The sequence below is a fragment of the Trachemys scripta genome, chromosome 16 (assembly GCF_013100865.1).
Source record: "Trachemys scripta elegans isolate TJP31775 chromosome 16, CAS_Tse_1.0, whole genome shotgun sequence".
NCBI classification, from domain to species: Eukaryota; Metazoa; Chordata; order Testudines; family Emydidae; genus Trachemys; species Trachemys scripta.
The window spans coordinates 4,223,345-4,244,823 of NC_048313.1; the positions used below are offsets into that span (position 1 = coordinate 4,223,345).

A 21,479-nucleotide genomic window follows, 5' to 3' on the forward strand; every position below is an offset into this window, starting at 1 on the left:
CTTCATTTCATCATAGACTATCAGGGTTGGAAGGGACCTCAGGAGGTATCTAGTCCAACCCCCTGCTCAAAGCAGGACCAACCCCAACTAAATCATCCCAGCCAGGGCTTTGTCAAGCCGGGCCTTAAAAACCTCTAAGGAAGGAGATTCCACCACCTCCCTAGGGAACCCATTCCAGTGCTTCACCACCCTCCTAGTGAAATAGTGTTTCCTAATATCCAACCTAAACCTCCCCCACTGCAACTTGAGACCATTACTCCTGGTTCTGTCATCTGCTGAGAACAGTCTAGATCCATCCTCTTTGGAACCCCCTTTCAGGTAGTTGAAGGCTGCTATCAAATCCCCCCTCACTCTTCTTCTGCAAACTAAACAATCCCAGTTCCCTCAGCCTCTCCTCGTAAGTCATGTGCTCCAGCCCCCTCATCATTTTTGTTGACCTTGGCTGAACTCTTTCTAATTTTTCCACATCCTTCTTGTAGTGTGGGGCCCAAAACTGGACGCAGTACTCCAGATGAGGCCTCACCAATGTCGAATAGAGGGGAATGATCACGTCCCTCGATCTGCTGGCAATGCCCCTACTTATACAACCCAAAATGCTGTTAGCCTTCTTGGCAACAAGAGCACACTGCTGACTCATATCCAGCTTCTCATCCACTGTAACCCCTAGGTCCTTTTCTGCAGAACTGCTGCCTAGCCAATCGGTCCCTAGTCTGTAGCAGTGCATGGGATTCTTCCATCCTAAGTGCAGGGCTCAGCACTTGTCCTTGTTGAACCTCATCAGGTTTCTTTTGGCCTAATCCTCTAATTTGTCTAGGTCCTTCTGTATCCTATCCCTACCCTCCAGCGTATGTACCACTCCTCCCAGTTTAGTGTCATCTGCAAACTTGCTGAGGGTGCATCCACGCCATCCTCCAGATCATTAATGAAGATATTGAACACAACCGGCCCCAGGACTGACCCTTGGGGCACTCCGCTTGATACCGGCTGCCAACTAGACATGGAGCCATTGATCACTACCCGTTGAGCCCGACGATCTAGCCAGCTTTCTATCCACCTTAGAGTCCATTCATCCAGCCCATACTTCTTTAACTTGGCGGCAAGAATACTGTGGGAGACCGTATCAAAAGCTTTGCTAAAGTCAAGGAATAACACGTCCACTGCTTTCCCCTCATCCACAGAGCCAGTTTTCTCCTCATATCAACCTCGCTTGGCAAGGTTGGTGCCCGGAGCAGGAGCCCACAGGGGCTGAGGAGACAGTGCCCTGGGTGAAGGGTCGGTGGTGTAGGGTGTACGTGGTGGAGCAGGCAGATGTCCCCGTTATTTGTACTGCCGAGGTGGCAACCCTATCCTCATGGCTCCACACAAAACAAACAAAAACAAAAACAAATAATGGAGATATCCCATCTCCTAGAACTGGAAGGGACCTTGAAAGGTCATCAAGTCCAGCCCCCTGCCTTCACTAGCAGGACCAAGTACTGATTTTGCCCCAGATTCCCAAGTGGCCCCCTCAAGGATTGAACTCACAACCCTGGGTTTAGCAGGCCAATGCTCAAACCACTGAGCTATCCCTCCCCCCAGATAACTGTACGTTGCCCTCCCATCCTCCCACAACCACCCTGGCTCCCCCTCCTTACTGCATGGGATGAGGGTCACCGAGAGGGGGTGCTGATTAGGCATGGAGGCTTTTAATTAGGCCTGGGCCAACTGGCTTGGCAGGAATAGCCCCACCCCGGGCCTTTGCCCAGGGCAAACCCTCACCTCAGACATCTCTCCCACCTTCCGGTCCCTCACTCCAGCCTCAGGCCTGGCCTGGCAGGAAGGGACACCCCCGAATATAATGCAAGAGACAGGCAGTTCTCAAGGGGTGACTGGCCCAGAAATTGGGTGGGGGGAATTGGGGCTGTGGAGGATGGAAGGGAGAAGGAACGTGGGAGGAAGAGGAGAGGGGAGGGAGAAGGGGGTCCTGCCCCTAACCCCTCTCTGAACAGGGGGTGTTCCTGTTGTTTGGATAGGATGCGGCAGGACTGCCCCATGCCCCCGTCCACCCCAGAGTCCTCTCGTCTCCTTTCCAATCCCACACCCCAGCCAAAATGTCAGTGGTAGCAGCAGCGTCACCCTAGGGCCACTTCCTGTCACAAATCCAGCCCATGGCCTGGTGGGACTCAGATACCAGGGGGCTGGATCCGGATGATAAGCGCTAGGCCGGGGTGGGGGGGGGAGCGGCAGCCATTTTGAAAGAGCAGCCTGTAGCCACGCTCCCACTGAGAGTGGTAGGAGGCGATGGCAGCCATTTTGAACAAGGTGTCAGCTCATAGCCTCGCTCCTATCGAGAGTAGGTGATGGCGGCCATTTTGAACAAGGTGTCAGCCCATAGCCTCGCTCCTATCGAGAGTAGGCAATGGCGGCCATTTTGAACAAGGTGTCAGCCCATAGCCTCACTCCTACCGAGAGTAGGCGATGGTGATCATTTTGAACAATTGTGGAGAGTTCTCTGAAAACATCCACTCAATGTGCAGCGGCAGTCAAAAAACTGAACAGACTGTTAGGAACCATTAGGAAAAGGACAGATAATAAGACAGAAAATATCATATTGCCTCTATATAAAGCCATGGTACGTTCACACCTTGAATACTGTGTGCAGATCTGGTCGCCCCCATCTCAAAAAAAGATATATTAGAAAGGGGAAAAGTGCAACAAAGGGCAACAAAAATGGTTAGGGGGATGGACCATCTTCCATATGAGGGGGGATTTAAAAACCTGGGACTGTTCAGTTTGGAAAAGAGATGCCTGAGGGAGGATATGACAGAGGTCTATAACTTTATGACTGGTGTGGAGAAAGTGACTAGGGAAAGTGTTATTTACTCCTTCACGTCACACAAGAACTAGGGGTCACCCAATGAAATGAACAGGCAGCAGGTTGAAAACAAACAAAAGGAAGGACTTTGTCACCCAGCGCACAGTCAACCTGTGGAACTCATTGCCAGTGGATACTATGAAGGCCAAAAGTATAACTGGGTTCAAAAAAGAATGAGATAAGTTCCTGGAGGACAGGTCCATGAATGGCTATTAGCCAGGATGGTCAGGGACGCAACCCCATGTTCCGTGTGACCCTAAACCTCTGACTGGCAGAAGCTGGGAGTGGATGACGGGATGGATCACTCGATAACTGCCCTGGTGTGTTCATTTCCTCTGAAGCACCTGGCATTGGCCACTGTCAGAAGACAGGATACTGGGCTAGATGGACCATTGGGAACAGTAGGAGGCGGTGGTGGCCATTTTGAACAAGTCCAGCTTGTGACCTCACACCCATTGAGAGCAATAGGCAGTGATGGCAACCATTTTAAACAAGGTCTGCCCATGGCCCCGCTTCCCCTGAGAACGGATGGAGGTGGTGGTGGCCATTTTGAACAAGGTCAGCCCATAGCCTCGCTCCCATTGGGAACAGTAGGTGGCAGTGGCAGCCATTTTGAATGAGGGAAGTTCTTGGCACAATCATGGCACTTGCCTGGGCTGCGCCATTCTTCCTGACATTTGAAAGGGCTAAAGCAGGGTGCAACCCACTCAGGTTTGATGCGTCTGCCCCACCATAGATTGAGATTGAGGCGCAGATGGGCCAAATTTGATTGGCGTTGCAGCCTAGCACTCCGGAGACAGAGCCAGGCCAAACCCAAATGGCCCTGCATACCCATGTGCCAGATTTCAACGCTACCTGGTTTGGGGGCCTGTCAAACAGGAGTCCTGGGGCAAATTACCCTTAAGCTGGTACAGGAGGTTTTGGGGGTCAAGGCAGGAGTGCCCGATGAAGCCCAGGATGCTCTGTTTCCAGCTACTCCTACAGCTGCCCGAGTTGCTCTTGGCAAAGAAGAGCCCAGAGGCCTGGAACAGCAACCGGAGACAAAGAGGAGACAGCCAATCCTCGGGGCTACTGCGTAACAGGAGAGGAACTGCCTGCTGGGACTGGAGCAGCCAGCCACTGGCGAGGGAGTTGTCCTGGAGATTGGACAGGGAAACCAGGTGCCTGGGGGAGCAGGGACCAAGCAGCCCAGCTTGGAGACAGATAGGACCAAGCACCACGTGATGGAGTCCACCACCCTATGGCAACGTTTGCGGATCCAGCCCTTCTCTCCCCAGAGCAGCTCTCAGGACAACTAGCTAGTGGAGAGATGCGGGAAGCAACCAAAAGCCAGAGCAAAGGATGGGGGCTTCTAGGCAGGGAAGGGGGAGGGGGTGAGCCCTGCAGCTCGCACAGAGCAAGGGCCAACAAGACCAGAGAGGGAGGGAGTGAGCAGGGATCTGGGAGGATGCCAGGGAAGGATGGAGTTGAGGACCGGCCCGGTGGGATCCAACCAGCCAGAGATGGTGCATTACGGGGAGACTGAACAGGCCTAGAGGAGACCGTTGCAGGAATCAGTCTGGGTCTGGCCAAAGGCCGTTAGCCCAAAGAATGGCAAAGAGCAGGTAGATTATGGAGAGGAACCAGCAGCAACACCTGGGGGTGGGAAGGGGACGAATTTGGAAGTGCTAAAGGTGAGCTTGGCCTCTGTCAAAGGCTAGGAGAGAGATCATAGCGGGGTCCTGCAATGCTCAGCTGTCAGGACCTGTATCGAGGGGATGATTCCTCCCCTGACCCCCTTCCCACACGGCATGGGGAAGAGTGTACTCTCTGATCTCTGCTCGGGGAGCTGGGTAAACTCATTGGTCCGTATGGCAAACCCTCTTCGGAGCCTGGAGGGCACCGGATATGGAGTGGCTTGTGCAATGGGTGGTTAGACCCTCCTTGATCACACCCCCACCACCTCCATTTTTATCTCCCTTCGGACCCTGGCCTTGCAGTGACCGGGGCTGACGTGGTCACTCCCTGGAGTGTAGCGCTGTGTCCTCTCTCGGGGATGAGCATGTGGGACTTGGTGGCAATGGACTGAACCTGCTCACTAGTAGGTGGGCAGGGGTTTGGACTGTTACTACGGTAACTCATGAAGAGCCGGGCCCCACTGGGGTAGGTGCTGTATACATGGGACAACACCCCAGGATGGGCCATCTGGAGGGGCTGAACCTGGGACCTCTGGATTTAAAAGCTAACCTCTACGGTCTGAGATTAACTCAGCAGTAGCAGTCACACAAACCTGGGATCCCGCTGGGAAAGGGTCAAATGGGTTCTGCCGATTCGCTGCTGCCGGTGGCTCTTTTACCCTCCCTGGAGGCAAAGGAGGTGGAAGGGCGTTCCTGGGGACAGAGGACCTAGGGTGTGGGCTGAGCAGTCCTGGGGAGGAACCCTAGGGAGCAGGTTGGCCTGGGGAGAAGGTTTGAGTTCAACTTTCTTACCTGATTGTTGGTTTAATAAAGCCGAACTCTGGGGAGGGGAGAGTGAGTTTGGATTCTGCATAGTTGGGCTGGGTGTGTAGAGGAGGTTGGGACTGGAAGAGACCCCAGACACCTCAGGGTGAAGAGTAAAGAGCAGATTAGCTTGTTGCAAACTGGAACCAAATCCTTCTGTCTCCGGAAAGCGTCGTCCATTCTATTAGGTTGCACAGCAGTTCCGTTTTTCTTGTTCCAAGATTCTGCAATTGGGGAAAAAAATCGGAACTTTCAGCTTTTGCAATGGAAAATATTCCTCCCTCCAAATTTTCCTTTTCCTCTGATGGGAAAACCAACTCCCCCCACACCCCCTCGCCCTTCCTGGAACTAAGTGAAGCAACTAGAGGCTGCTGCATGCACCGGCGTTAAAAACGTATATAACCAAAACTAGGAAACTGGAACCAAAAATCAATGTTGTGCAGAACAATCCAGGAACTGATTTTTCTTTCCCCAGTTCGTGTTTCCATTGACCAAGTCCTTCAAAGCTGAGGGTCAGGCAAAATGTAGGAACGTAGGAATTGCTTTGCCAGATCAGGCCGGACGCCTGTCTAGCTAATCCCAGATGCCAGAACACCCCTTGATGAGCAGTGTTGGAATAACCTGCCCAGAGGAGAAGTTTCATCCTATAGTTGGAGGTTGCCTCATGCCCTGAAGCAGTTTTCAAAGGTTTGAAGGGTATTAGAGGCAGGGAGGGAGAGGAATTCTTTAATAGGGTGTGTGGAGTAATGGGAGAAGAGGTGAAGGTTCGGGTTCCGATGATCCGTGTGGAGATCCTGGAGTGTTTGCTCTGCTCCTGAGTTTCTGATCTGGTGATCCCCCAAAGCACTCCAACCGGCATGGCGACATTCTATCGGTGCTAAATAGGGATCCCACCGTATTTCAAAATCAAGGTCTCTGCTAGTTGCATTGATTCGTCTGCTAACCCATGTGACTGTGGGTCGTGAAGGTTTGGCTGGGTGCGCTTGAGCTGACCTATCAAAGAGAACGTTCTAAAGGAGCCATTTGTGAATTGTGGGCCATTTGTCTGTGACTAACTGATCTGGAATGCCATGGCGAGCAGTGCTACTCAGTGTTGGCTGTGATGGCGTGGCTACTGCATGCATGGAGCGGGGCAGCTTTTCTATTTGATGAATTGGTCATGATGGCATACTGGCATTGCTATTCCATCTGTTGAGAGTGGCAGCTTTGCTCCTCGATGAGCTGGTCGTGTTGGCATTGCTACTCTATGTGTTGGGCATGATGGCATTACTGTGCAATGAGTTGGGTGCCATGGCATTGCTACTCGATGAGTTGGGCACCATGGCATTGCTACTTGGTGAGTTGGGTCCCATGGCATTGCTACTGTATGAGCTGGGCACCATGGCATTGCTACTCGGTGAGTGGGGCATGATGGCATTGCTACTCGATGAGTTGGGCATCGTGGCATTGCTACTCGATGAGTTGAGCACCATGGCATTGCTACTCGGTGAGTTGAGCACCATGGCATTGCTACTGTATGAGTTGAGCGCCATGGCATTGCTACTCGGTGAGTTGGGCACCATGGCATTGCTACTCGGTGAGTTGGGCCCCATGGCATTGCTACTGTATGAGTTGGGCACCATGGCATTGCTACTCGATGAGTTGGGTGTCGTGGCATTGCTACTCGATGAGTTGAGCACCATGGCATTGCTACTGTATGAGTTGGGCACCATGGCATTGCTATTCAGTGAGTTGGGCACTATGGCATTGCTACTGTATGAGTTGAGCGCCATGGCATTGCTATTCGGTGAGTTGGGCACCATGGCATTGCTACTGTATGAGTTGGGCACCATGGCATTGCTACTCAATGAGTTGGGTACCATGGCATTGCTACTGTATGAGTTGGGCACCATGGTATTGCTACTGTATGAGTTGAGCACCATGGCATTGCTACTCGGTGAGTTGGGCCCCATGGCATTGCCACTGTATGAGTTGGGCACCATGGCATTGCTACTCGATGAGTTGGGCGTCGTGGCATTGCTACTGTATGAGTTGAGCGCCATGGCATTGCTACTCGGTGAGTTGAGCACCATGGCATTGCTACTGTATGAGTTGAGCACCATGGCATTGCTACTCGATGAGTTGGGCACCATGGCATTGCTACTGTATGAGTTGAGCACCATGGCATTGCTACTCAGTGAGTTGAGCGCCATGGCATTGCTACTCGGTGAGTTGGGCACCATGGCATTGCTACTCGGTGAGTTGGGCATGGCAGCTTTGGACTGATTGCGTTGAGCGTGACAGCATTGCTATTTGATGTACTGGCCAGTGTTGCTACTCAGTGCATTGGGTGTGTTGGGTGTGGCCCAGTGACTGGACAGAGCAGACATGTCCTTCCTCACAGTCCTTTCCCCATCAAGTTTAGGGCCTGGACTTGCAGGTGGCTGCAGTCCAGACCCAGACACACAGCGGCCTGTGGTCATTATCTCTGGGAAGTTCATGAATTTCTGTGTTCCAGAAGAAGGGCGTTTGGTAAACCTCAGCTGGCTGGAGCGGGTCATTCCAACCTGAAGTAGAGAGCTCCCAGTGCGATGTTGTGACAAACGGAGCTAATGCGATCCTTGGACACAGAATCTTGGCACAGAATCCTTGGACACAGGAGCTGTGAGTACAGCTAGAGGGAAAGTCGCCTCCTCTACGCAGCGTTGGGGAGACTGATAATGGAATATTGCCTCCAGTTCTGGCGTCGCCACTTTAAAAAGGATGTTGAAAAATTGTCAAGGGGACAGAGAAGAGCTACAAAAATGACTTCCGAGCTGGAGAAAATGTCTTGCAGTAAGAGACTTCGGCCAAGTCTACACTACAAAATTAAGTCAACCTACAGCCACTGCAGTGATTAAATGACTTTTGCGTGTCCACACGACTCTCCTTGTGCCGGCGGTGTGCGTCCTCACCTTGCACTGATTGAACTGTCAGCGTGGGGCATTGTGGGATGGCTCCTGAAAGCCAGTAACGGTCAACGTAAGCAATGCAGTGTCTACACTGACATTGCATTGACCCATGTGCTAGGCCTCTCGCGGAGGTGGAGTTGTTAAGTCCGCACAGTAGGCAAGTTACATCAGTGGCACTTACAGAGTTAGACTAATGGAAGCTGCCTCGCTTCGACCTACCTCTGTAGTGTAGACCAGGCCTTAGAGAACTCAGCCCGTGTAGCTTCTCAGAAAGAAGAGTGAGAGGTGACTTGAATATAATATTTAAATATCTTCATGGGGAGAGTATCAGAGGGGTAGCCGTGTTAGTCTAAATCTGTAAAAGCAACAGAGGGTCCTGTGGCACCTTTAAGATGAACAGAAGTATTGGGAGCATAAGCTTTCGTGGGTAAGAACTTCACTTCTTCAGATGCAAGTCATCTGCATCTTAAACTTTTTCCCCCTTGTTTGGGGAGAGACCCCTGGCACATGCCCGGCCATGGAGCAGTGGAGCGCGGGGTCTAAAGGGGTGTGTTTTAATTGTGATCCCGACAGGAAATATGATCTCCAGGTGGTTCTTGCATCTGAAGAAGTGAGGTTCTTACCCACGAAAGCTTATGCTCCCAATACTTCTGTTAGTCTTAAAGGTGCCACAGGACCCTCTGTTGCTTTCATGGGGAGAAAATACCAGGTATTAAGGGGAGTCTTTAACGTAGCGGAGAACAAGAACCAATGGATGGAAGTCAAAGCCAGACAAATTCCAATTAGAAATAAGGCACAATTTGTTTTACCCGTGCAGGTAAAACTCCCAAGTGAACTGATGGATTCTCCCTTTCTTGGATACCTTCTCTTCCAAACTGGATGCTTTATAGGGAAAGATGTTCATGGGCTCAATACAGGGGTAACAGGGTGGAATTCTCAGGTGTGTGAGATATAGGAGGTCAGAATCAGTGATCTAATAGTCCCTTCTGGCCTTACCTCTGATGAAAAAAGTGGAAGTGATTGGAAGATGAGGTCCAATCGGTGGGGAAAGGCTATCTCCAGTTAGCATGGATTGGAGGGGAGAGAGATCAAGAGGGAATGAGGTCAGAAAAGAAGAGGTCACAGGAGTCAAGGAGAGAGATGACCAAGGGCTAGCTAGAGACATAGGGGTGGGTGGTAGGGGAAGCCGGTGCTGGATCTGGGGAGAAGGAAAGAAGCAGAATCAAAGATGAGCGCCGCGGTTGGAAGCTCTGGTGACAATGTGCCCAAATGGGGCAGGTCAGTAGACAAGCGTCCTGAGTCTTGGGCTGCTGGCAATGCCCATAGACATCTCCAGTAGATGCCCCATCTTGTTTAGATGTCGCCCACGCCGATTCCAAGGGCATGAAAGCCAGGACCATGAAGGTAGGCAGATCTCTAGGACAGAGGTTCTCAACCTTTTTTTTTTCTGAGGCCCTCACAACATGCTATAAAAACTCCACGGCCCACCTGTGCCACAACAACTGGCTTTCTGCATATAGAAGCCAGGGCCATGCCACGGGGGCCCCCGTGAAGCTAAACTGCTCAGGCTTTGGCTTCAGCCCCAGGTGGTGGGGCTTCCGCTTTCTGACCTGGGCCTCAGAGAGGCTAATGCTGGCCCTGCTTGGTGGAGCCCCTAAAACCTGCTTGGGCCCCCCCAAGGGGCCCCAGACCCCTGGTTGAGAACTGCTGCTCTAGGGCACGAGCACCTGGTCTCTCCTCTCAAGCCAGAGTTTCCAGGATCCAGACTTTCCGAGGCTAAACTGTTTCCCCCTTGTTTGGGGGGAGGCCCTGGCACATGCCCGGCCGTGGAGCAATGGAGCGAGGGGTCTAAAGGGGTGTGTTTTAATTCTGATCCCAACAGGAAATATGATCTCCAGGTGGTTCGCGGTGTTGGAATCTGGCTTCGGCTCCTCTTGGGACCCATTGGGCTTGGATCTGGAACTCACAGAAAGTACGTACGCAAGGGCTTGACGCTGTCCTGGATTTCTGAAAAACTCTCTGAGTTGATGGTGCAGGAGTCTTGGGCGGGTACCACTCTGCCAAGGCGCCCCCTACTGGAAATCCAGTGAAATACACCTGGACTGACTTCCATCTCAGCAGCCCTTTGACCCGAGATGGGTCTGAACCAAAAACCAAACGCTCCAAACTTTGAGGTCTGGCGTCCAGGTGTGCTCAGATATCACCGCTGCGCACCTGGAGAGAAGGTGGTTCTCAGTGGCAGCCTTCCCCCATCAGTATAACCAAGAGACACCAGTGCCCCAGGACTTGTGGGAGGCTGACATGCAGCTGTGAATTTTGCATAGGGAGGCGCTGAGCCCTGTTGCTGGTTTCCACCTGTAAATCACTGAGGATTTCTACGCTCCGAAGTTTTGCCATCTCAGCTGAAGTGCCGTTTGATTTCCCCTGAGATGCGGTGGGGCTAGAGACATGGCTTCCCTTAAGATCCTCCTCATCTGCTTCTCTCACCAAGCTCCTCTGAGGACCCCCTAAGCCAGCAGCTGGAAGATCAGGCCACATGGCGAACTCCAGGATGGGGGCAAGGCCAAGGGCAAGACCCAATGGCCGGAAGTTGAAGCTAGACAAATACCTGTTAGAAACAAGGTACAGTGAAGGTGATTAACCCTTAGAACAAGTGTCATGGGGCAGGGTGGATTCTCCATCACGGGCAAGTGAATTGAGATTTTTCCGAAAGATCCGCGCTGATTCACCCGCAGCCATTGGACCTGAAGTGTGAGTTAATTCAGGGAAGCCCTGTGGCCACAGCTATGCCAGAGATTGGACCAGAGGATCCCAGAGGTCCCGTCCAGCCCTAAAATCGATGAATCTTATGCAGAAGGCTGTGAATGGAGAAACCCGGCCAGATTCTAGCCCCCGGAGTCCAAGCAGGTGCTGCTTGGGAAGTGGCGGAACATTGCCGAGGATAACGTTCACCATCGCTGCACCGAGATCCCCAGCCAGGGAAGGGCAAATGAAGATCATTCCTGGCCTCTTCCCTTGCGTTAGCCAGCCAGGAGGGGCGAGAACCTCCACTCAGACCCAGCTGTTACGCTCTGCCCCACTCAGCCAGCTGGTGCCCATTAACCCTTCACACGCTGCAGCCCTTTCGCCTCGCGGCACCCGGCTAAATTGTTAAGAATCGCACTGGTTTGAATGGCCCTCTGTCCATCCAGCAGGCGCAGCGGAGGGGACGTCACAGCTGCTTCTAGGGGGGAGCAGTTCATTGTCCAGGGTCTTTGCCCTCTCTGAGGGACGCCGCCTGCCTCAGAGAAGGTGGCGCAGTGGTTCGGGTGCGAGCCGGTATGTGAGGAGACCCAGGTTCAGTTCCCTGCTCTGCTATGAGCTCCGGGTGTGACATAAGGCAGGTTCACGTTGCTTCTCTTCAACACTTCGCAGGGAGGATTAACTGCTCAGAGACGGCACCTTAAATAGCTAGGCAGAGGGCTGACCCGGGCCAGTGGCTCTTGGAGGCCTAACGAAGTGGACTGGGCCCTCCTCGTTAGCAGCACAGCACAGGGGAGGTAACAGCCCCGGGGTCCAAGCCAGGAGTTAGGGAGGCCCTGCTCTGCGATAACAGGCTAGGGAGGCCGAGGGAACCCAGGGCCTGTCGGGGTCCAGCAACCTCAATGGAGCTTTTCGATGCATCCCAGTGGAGCCCGGGCTCTTCTCGCCGCCCCGAGGGACAGTGCTGTCGTGAGCTGCTAGCGGTGGTGAACGGGTTCCCCCACGGGACATGTGCAAGTGGGGGGAGAGGGTGGTTATCACGAGGCAAGGTGGCCTAGTGGTTAGAGGACCGGGACTCCAGTGATCTGGGTTCTGCCACCGGCCTGCTGGGTGGCTGTGACGCTCGGCTCAGGGCATCCAGAGCTGTAAGCCCTTGAGTTAGCAAACGGCCGTGTGTCCCGGCCATGCCAGTCTGTCTGCTCCCCCAGTGAACGCTCCGCGACTCGGCCAACCGTGCCCGGCAGGTAACAGACAGCGATCCGCGGTTCGTGAGCTCACCAGCGGCGTCCAGTCCCTCTCACTGCGGCACTCAGAGAAATTCAAATCACCGCCGCCAAAGAGACAGTGCTGTTGGATTCACACCTACTTGAATATTCCAGCCCTGAGACGCTTCAGAGCAGGGTTCTCGGCCTTTTCCTTTCTGAGCCCCCCGCAACGTGCTATAAAACGCCACAGCTCACCTGTGCCCCAACAACCGTTTTCGGCACATCCAGTCATGGGCGCCAGGGCTCCAGGGCCGGAGCACCCATGGGGAAAAAAACAGTGGGTGCAGAGCACCCATTGGCAGCCCTGCGGTTCAGCACCTTCCCCTCCTCCCAGTGTCTCCCACCCACCACGATCAGCTGTTCCTCGGCATGCAGGAGGCGCTGAGAGGGAGGGGGTGGAACGGGGGCAGGAAGAGGCGGCGGGGGGTTGGGGGAAGGGGTGGAGAGGGGGCAGGGTCTGGGGCGGAGCAGGGGTCGAGCACACACCCCCCCGGGAACCAAAAAGTCAGCGCCTGTGCGTCCAGTAGATTAAAAGCTGTTTGAAATGGATCGTTATACAGTTAACCACACACACACAGAATAGAAAACAGAAAAGGAGACTGGAGGTCCTGGAATTAAAAAACTGACTTCGTGTGAACCTTGTTGCTGGTGCTGTCAACGATTCGGTCCAGACGTGAGGCAGGGCTTGGGCTTGGGCTTTCTGCCCTGTGTAACGTTAGCCCTGGTCTAACTGAAACCTGCCCAGGGCCCGCGGACCCCCGGTTGAGAACGTCAGGTTTATAGTCAAACATTATTAGCAAAGAACAGAGATTTAGGTGATATTAAGTGAGAGAAAAAGCGACAGGTCTGGGTCCAAACAGCACATGCTTTCTAGTGACTAGACGTGAATTCCACCAAGTGATGTCTTTGCCTAAATGAGTGTCTCACGGCAAGTTAGCAGCATCTCCTGCCCTTCACATCGCTGGCCCCTCAGTCCCCTAAGCAACGGATAAAGGAAATGTCCTTTTGCTCCTCTTATATTACCCGAAGGGGATTGTCTCTGCGTCAAGAGGCAGGGAGGCTTCTTGGGGTGCAGGTTCTGTCCCCCGGCAGGTTCTTCTCCGCCGCTTGTTAGCTTGATGGTTTTGTTTACCTTGCATGTAAATGTACTTTCATTATCCTCTTCCTGTAATGGAGCCGGACAGGGCAGACTGGATTTATGCTCCGCCTCCAGCACACAGCTATCAGTCGTGGTACATAATCCGTACATACATTGCCCCATGATTTTGGGGCCCAGCATGTCACCAGTTTACATATGGTACCTCGCAGGACACCTTTTAGAGACATATTGGGACAACACCGGGTTGGGGTAATGAATGTGTCATGCCTGATATGAGGTATAGTTGGCTTTGAGCGGCTCCCGGGGTCATAGTGACTTTGGGCAAGTGACTCCCCCACTTCCGTGCCTCAGTTTCCCCATATGTAAAATGCAGCTAATGATCTTGACCTCCTTTGTAAAGGGCTTCCAGGCCTCCTGACGAAAGGTGCTATTGTTATCACTGACCCTGTGGTAGCACCTGACTGTCCCAATCCATCAGGGCACCCGCTGTGCTACGCACCGTACAGACACCTATGGAGACGCTGTCCCTGGCATGTGCTAAACAGGGTCACCGTGCGCCATGTGCCACACAGAGCCAGAGCAGGTGGAAGGGGCACCCCCTAGTGCTTCCCAGGGGTCTGATCACATGCCGCGAATGTGTCAAAGATCTAGTTGCTATCCCCAGCTCTTCCACGGACTCCATGAAGGGTCCTTGGCAAATCACTTCCTCTCTCTCTCGCTGTAAAAGGGGGAGACTCATCCCTGGGTCTGCTTAACCTGGGAGCTCTTCGGGGCAGGGGCGTGTGTGGGCAGCACCGAGCACAGCGGGGCCCTGCTCTTGGCTGGGCACTACCATAATACCTCTACGTGCCTCCTTGTTTCTCGGTACGAGCTGTTGACCCTCTCCGCCGCTCACAGCTCTGAATGCGTTTCGTGTGCCCCATCACCCAGGCTGCGGCTTGTCCTCGGGTGACTTCCAGCCTCCATTCCACGCCGTCTCCCCCACCCCACACCCTTCCTGGCACCCACCAACTCACCCAGGGGGAGCATGTGACTGCCACTAAACACTGACACATGGGAGCATCTCGCTTTGGACCTCTGTAGGGAGGTCAATGGCTCTGTGGTGAACCCATCAGCTCTGCTCCACTCCCGTAGCACTCACGTAAAGTCCCGTCCCCTGCTGGTGTAGATCCGCAGTGCTCCATTGAAGTCCTGAATTGACTCTGTGGAAATCCTGGGACAGGAGTCACATGGGAGGGAGGGAATGACAGAACCAGGAGTAATGGTCTCAAGTTGCAGTGGGGGAGGTCTAGGTTGGATATTAGGAAACACTATTTCACTAGGAGGGTGGTGAAGCACTGGAATGGGTTCCCTACGGAGGTGGGGGAATCTCCTTCCTTAGAGGTTTTTAAGGCCCGGCTTGACAGAGCCCTGGCTGGGATGATTTAGTTGGGGTTGGTCCTGCATTGAGCAGAGGGTTGGACTAGATACCTCCTGAGGTCCCTTCCAACCCTGATATTCTGTGATTCTATGAATCAGAGAGTCACTTCTTTGGTTGTCCCTAAGACCCGACATCTGGACAGGATGCAACCAGCACCCCACCTGCACGGTTATGAATTGAGATGCGCGGGGCCGGGGTCTCCGCCGAACCAAGACCCCTCGCCCCATGCTTGGGCTGGATTCCTCGGCCAGGGTGGTGCGGGAGGGGGCGGGGCAAGGGCCTTTTGACTCCCAGCCGATTACCGTCTGCCCTAATCGTTCGTCCCCCGCTCTTGTTCATTTCTAGGTTTAAAAGTGGCCCCCCCAACCTCGGACCTGTGGCTCCGTCCCCCCCTGCCCCGCTAAAGAATGTTTACAGAGACGCCTCCTCGGACGCCTGGATCAGCGGCGGACGACGTACTATTATTTTTTAATCTATAGATTATAAATATCGACTCCTGTTTGTTTTCTAAAGAGAAAAATATTTAATATTTATTCTTGCTGCTATGTGAGTTGGGGGGTGCGGGGGGGACCAAGGGAACAGAGGAAGGTTTGGAAGGTGGAAAGTTGGCTGTGGAGGGGGTGCGGATGTCTTTTGGGGGGAGGGAGGTTGTTGGGGGGGGAAGTTGGAGAGTAGAGGGAGGGGGGGATGTTGCACTGGTGATGCATCAGGAAGACAGTAGAGCGGTAGTCAGAAAAGGCCGGTCCTTTTCCAGCAGGGGGCTGCCAGGAATGGACTCTGTTCCTTTTGCCCTGGCTTTTTAATTATTATTATTAATTATTATTATTATTATTATTTTAATGCTGTGGTTTTATCTCAGACTGCTTCCCTGTCGAGCTGAAGGAAGGAAGCCCCTCCCCTTGCCACTTGGCCAATCAGAGCGGTGGCTGGGGATAAGCCCCTCCCCCCGTGCAAGGGGCGGAGCCACGTGCTGAGACCACATGGCGGAAAGCTCTCGACGCCCTTTATGTGCCAGAGATGGGTTGGAAGGGAGGCGGTTAGACGGGACGCTCCACTAATGGATTCTTTTGCTTTCAGGAACCAATGGCGCGAGGGGATAGGAACGACTCTTTAAAGCGTTACCAAGGTGGGGGGGGGGGGAGAAAAATCTTGAATGGTTTTTTAATTATTATTATTTGAAAACTTGCGTTTGTTTTAATTTAAAACACAAGAAGTGCCGTGTACAAAAAGCTTTTTGGAGATACTCTATATACATATTTAAATTGTATATATTGTATATTTATAAGAAGTGTCCTGTACATATATCCCTGTCTGTTTCCCGGATTTTTTTTTTTTCCTTTTACATTTTTGTATGTCCCCATTTTCTCTCAAAAGAAATATATAAAATATCTATTTTGCTCAGTGAAAAAAAAAATCAGTTTGATGCTTTGTTTTTCTGACGGATCTACTTTGATTTTCTTTTAACGCTGGTGGAAGGTTGAGTGGCTGATTCTGTTGTTATAAGGTGACTTGATCACAGTCTCTGAGCATCTACAAGGGGAGAAGAGATCTGATACTAGAAGGCCCTTTAATCTTGCAACCAGGCAGAGTGAGATCCGGTGGCTGGGAGCTGAGGCCAGACAAATTGAACCTGGAAATACAGCGCAAATTTTAAGAGTGGAGGAAGAGGAGATTAATCCTTTAATCAACTGACCCAGGGAGGGGGTGGATTCTCCATCAGCTGGAGTCTTTCCATCAACGTTCAATGTCTATTTAGAAAAGATCTGTTCTAGCTCGACCACAAGATATGGGCTGGAAGCAGGACTCTCGGGCTGGAGAATCTCCAGCCTGGGTAATGCGGGAAGCTAGACTAGATGATCACAGTGGTCCCTTTTGGCCTTACGAGAATCTACGAATCTCTCTATGGAATCTATTGGAGGTTGTTTAACACCCTCAGAGAACTTCCATATCAAGAGAAATTGAAAAGACGGGGACTGTTTAGAGAGGAGATATATAACAGAGGGACCTGGGAGGCAGCGTGTCCTAGTGGATACACCACTGGAACTTGGGGCACTGGGTTCTATTCCTGGCTCAGCTGCCGGGTGACCTTGGACAAGTGACTTCGCCCCTCCGTGCCTCAGTTTCCCCGTCTGTAAATGGGGATAATGATACTGCCGTCCTTTCTAAAGCGCTTTGAGATTTACTGATGAAGAGTGAGAGATTATGATGATAAAGCCACAGAACACCGTGACTGGATTAGGAAGTGTTTTCGTTCACCCTTTTCCGTGACTCAGGAACAAGGGGGCCGTTCAGTGAAGCGGAGAGGCAACCGATTTTAAACCGACAAAAGGATTTGGCCTGTGGAACTCACTGCCACATGATTTAGCAGGGTTCAAACCAGGATCTGAGGTTTCTGTGGATAATGGGAATAGCCAGTTACATTAGGAAGGATTAAAACACAGACCTATATGCTCATGCTTCAGGGCAAAAGACAACCCAGTAATTGGTTGGGGTCAGGTAGACAATTCCTCTCTGGGCAGATTAGCTCTTCGTTGTTCACTGGGGGTGCGTCTTGCACCTTCTTCTGAAGCAGCTGGGACTGGCCACTCTGGAGACCGGATCCTAGGGTTGATGGGCCCCTGGTCTCAGAACTATGACTCTCCGTGGAGTTAGTCTGGGTTCACTGTAACTGAGAGCAGGGAAGCACGCAGCACCCCTCAGCAAAATACGCTGGGGCTCTTGGCAACCTCCAAAACACCCGAGGATGCCTGGAGGGGGCGACGTGGCGGGATGCCGGCATCCACTCTGGGGAGAGGTTGTTGTAAATGGTGCCAGTTTAGCTCCAGCTGCTGTGTGTGGGATGGGACGGTTACTGCCGCCTAGGGCAGATGGGGCTCCCGGAGGCGTTGATAGCCCTGCTGGGTGCATCTGGGCACAGCCCTGAGGTGGGGCCTCGCCCTCCAATCTTGGTCCCCCCGTCAGTGCCTTGTTAAGGGATCGGCACCACCTTTAGGTCCGGTCCTTGCCGGGCCAGCCCCCGTGCCCATAACACAGTGCCTTTCATTCCAATGGCACTGCCTCTCCGCCCAGCTGGGATGGGGGTCCGAGTCAACCAACCAGGCCTGCTGTCTCGCCACCACATGCTGCGGGTTTAGCGCCAGGAAAAGGGCAGTTCCAGAGCGGGTACTACCTGGGGCAGTGGCAGGGCAGTCTTCCCTGCATCATCCCTGCCAGTTCCCCCGCTCTGGAGGGGGGCAGCTCAGTCGCTGGGTCTCATCACCAACCAGGCTCCGTGACTGCCGCAGCTGCCTTTTGCTAGAGGATGGGGGTGTTTGGGGGGCAGAGAAGCATGTGGGGCTCTGTTTGGGGATTGATGCCACGCAAGGGGCGGGGCAGGGCTCGCCCGCAGGATCCCGGCACCCTGGGGAAGCTGCAGACAAACAAGCCACACACAACACAAAAAAAACGAGGCACGTTTTGTTTCGGGGTTTCTTTGTTCATGGATTTCCGCCCATTGTGCGTGTCAGTTTCACCCTGGCGTGGAGCCACCCTGCAGCAGGTACATTGCAAGAGGCGCCCAGAGCAAAACTGCGTCAGCCCCACTTCAAAGCCGCTCCCCCCCCCCAACCTGCTCCCGGGTCTCTTCGACAGCCGCCTTGGGGGGGAGCAGGCAAAGCCGGGAGTCTGTTGGGGGTCTGCGTGGCTCACTGCTGGGACACGACCCCAGCCAGGCGCTGTCGGGCATGGGGTTAGCGCTGGAGTCAGTTCTGGCCCCGGCGCGGTGCTAGGGGATGCCGGGATGGGGGGCTCAGTCGGGGGCGCTCTCCCTGGAGAGTCAGTGCTGAGTCCCTAGACCCGCTGTGGCGCTAGGGGGCGCTGTGCTGCAGGAAGTGGGAAGGAGGGGCTTTATATGGGGCACTATCCCCTGGCAGTTGGGCTGACCCCGATGCCCCAGTGTGGCACTAGGGGGCGCTATGCTGCAGGGGGCCAAAGGGGGCTCAATAGGGGGCGCTCTCCCCTTGCTGACCCCAAGGCTCCAGTGCAGTGCTAGGGGGCGGGGTGCTGCAGGGGGCGGGGTGGGGTGCTCCGTGGGGGAGAGGCTCGCCCCTTGCAGTGAGAGCTGACCCCCCCCCCGCAACACCCAGACGCTGGATAATGGTGAAAAGTTCATGCTACTCTCTAGCCCATCCCTGTAACGAGTTGCAGGGGGTCGTTCTGGGAGCCACTTCCCCCTTTGGCAAAGCAGAGACACCCAGCCCCTCCCCCAATCCCCAGCAGGGTGGGGGGCAGCTCATGTATTTGGGGGAACGTGCCTGAACGGGAGGGGTGCATGCCGAGGTGCGGGCTCCGTCTGGCCCCTCTGCCCAGGTCTAACGTCCGTGCAAAAAGGCATTTGATAGAAAAGCAACTACTGGGGGGGGGGAATGTACTAACTAGCCCCCCACCCCACTCCCGGCCACCCCAGTGGGAGCATCGTGGGTTCCTCCGGCTGTGCCGTTGTGTCTGCTCACCTCCCACCCCAACACATCCGCCTGTGTTTATTTGTGTGAAGGTGACAGTCACACACACACACACACACACACACCCTCATTCCCAGCTCCGCTTTCCCACAGTCGGGCCCCGAAAACAGGAAAGCCGCCGGGGGCCGCAGAACAAAAGTCAGAGCAGAGACCTTGGGGCGCGGCCAGGAAAAACCAGCCCGCCAGGGCCGGGGGGAGCCACCGGGGTGAAGGTTTTGCCAGGAGCGGCAGGTGGCCTGGGAGGCTGGCAGGGTGCTCAGCGCACACGGCCGGCCAGATTCGTGCACTCGGGATCAGCCTGGTGTCCCCGGGGGGCCAGCATCCCCCCAGTGCCACGGGGGCCCGACCCCGAGGGGAAAGTGCTGGGACACCCCTCCACTGCGATGGGGGCATGGCTAGGGCTACGGGGGCAGCATTCCCCAGTGCCTTGGGGCACGGCCCAGGGGGGGGTGCTGGGACCCCCGGTGCCACGGGGGAGAGGCCCGGAGGCGAGGGGCTGGGACCCCCGGTGCCACGGGGAGAGGCCCGGAGGCGAGGGGCTGGGACCCCCGGTGCCACGGGGCAGAGGCCCGGAGGCGAGGGGCTGGGACCCCCGGTGCCACAGGGAGCGGCCCGGAGGTGAGGGGCTGAGAGTCCCCTGGGCTCACCCCTCTGTGCCGCACAGTAACCCTACACTTGGCTGCCGTCGCTCGAGGCCTCGGTGCCCGGGGCCAAGAACCCGGGGCCGGTCGGTGCTGACAAAGGCCGGGCCCAGTGGCAGGGGCTGGTGGCGTTTAGGCCCATCCCCAGGGGGGTCTGGGCTCCCTCTGGATCCTCAGGCGGGGCAAGCCTGGCCCGGCCCCGATCCTGCGGCCCAGCCCTGGCTCAGACCCCAGGAGTCCTGGGAGTGCCTGGCCCCCATCGTCTCTCTCAGCACCCCCCGGCCGGGCGGGACCTCGCGCTGACCTCCTCTGGTGGCTGGGGGGGCGGCGGAAGCGGCTACGTGACCCTTCGCAAACACCCCCGGCCGTCCCGGAGCAGGCTCGGGAAGCCGGGCCACGGGGGTGAGGAAGAGAAGCTGCTTCCTCCTGCCTGCGTGACCTTCAGAGCACCTGGCAAGTGGTGAGCGCTGCGGGGGGCTGGGAGCCAGGACTCCTGGGTTCTATCCCAACTCTGGGAGGGGAGTGGGGTCAAGTGGTTAGAGCAGGGGGGCTGGGAGCCAGGACTCCTGGGTTCTATCCCCAGCTCTGGGACGGGAGTGGTGTCCAGTAGTTAGAGCAGAGGCGGGGTAGGAATTACGTCTCTTATTAATTAATTAACCCACCAACCCTGCCCCTCTATTCCAAGCCCCACCCCGGCTCAGAGTCTCGTGCGCTCATGGGCAGGGGGAGATGGAGCGGGGGGGAGGGGGCATTTGACCTGTCCAGCCTGGTGCTTGCTTAAGACACATCCCCCCCACCCCACGCCCTGCCCACGGCCTGCCTGCTGGACTCCATAATGCAGGGAAACTGAGGCCCAGTGGTTACCAGGCAGCTGGAGGGAATATTCCTTTGATCTTGGTGGGTGGGGGGGGTAATGAGTCTGCCAGGGAGGGAAAGTGCTTGTTCATCAGATTATTGCAGGACTGGGGTCTTCCCCACTTCCCCACCCCCCAGCTGTGGGAAAGTCACTGAGCTCCTGCTGGCCTTTGCAGCTATGGGGCCGGGGCAGAGGCTAACGGGAAGCCCCCTCCTGGCTGGGGGACAGACGTACTGCTATGAAACAGTGCAGAAGACCTGCCAGGATGCCCAGCTCAGGGAGGGGTGTCTAGTGATTAGAGCTGTGGGGACTGGGCACCAGGATTCCTGGGTTCTGTTCCCAGCTCGGGGACGGGAGTGGGGGCTAGCAGTTAGAGCAGGGGAGGGCCTGGGAGTCAGGACTCCTGGGTGCTACCCCAGCTCTGGGAAGGGAGTGGGGGCTAGTGGTTAGAGCAGGAGGTGTGACTGTCAGGCAGATGTTCTCTGCCCAGCTTTGGGGCTGGTACTGGTGATGCCCAGACTTTCCTGGTCCCTTCCTTGAACTGCCATACAGCTTAAGTTCCCCTGACCCCCTTGACCCTCTTGTTTAGGTTTCCCCCCCCACACGCCCCAGCTCCCGGTGGAGCCAGCTCTCCTCATCTCCCCGACCCCACACAGCCCAGTGTTAATGAGGAAACCATGGGGAAACTACAGC

At 54.9% G+C, this 21,479-nt stretch overlaps 1 protein-coding gene across 1 annotated transcript in view; it reads left to right on the top strand.

The window, feature by feature from the left end:
- The window catches only part of LOC117889206 (delta-like protein C), a gene marked incomplete in the record, with an annotated part of 272,400 nt that extends 256,995 nt beyond the window's left edge, over positions 1–15,405 (top strand). The window contains 1 exon segment of the mRNA XM_034793099.1: positions 15,136–15,405. Coding sequence (XP_034648990.1) covers positions 15,136–15,141 — 6 coding nt within the window.
- Positions 15,406–21,479: the final 6,074 nt, after the last annotated feature.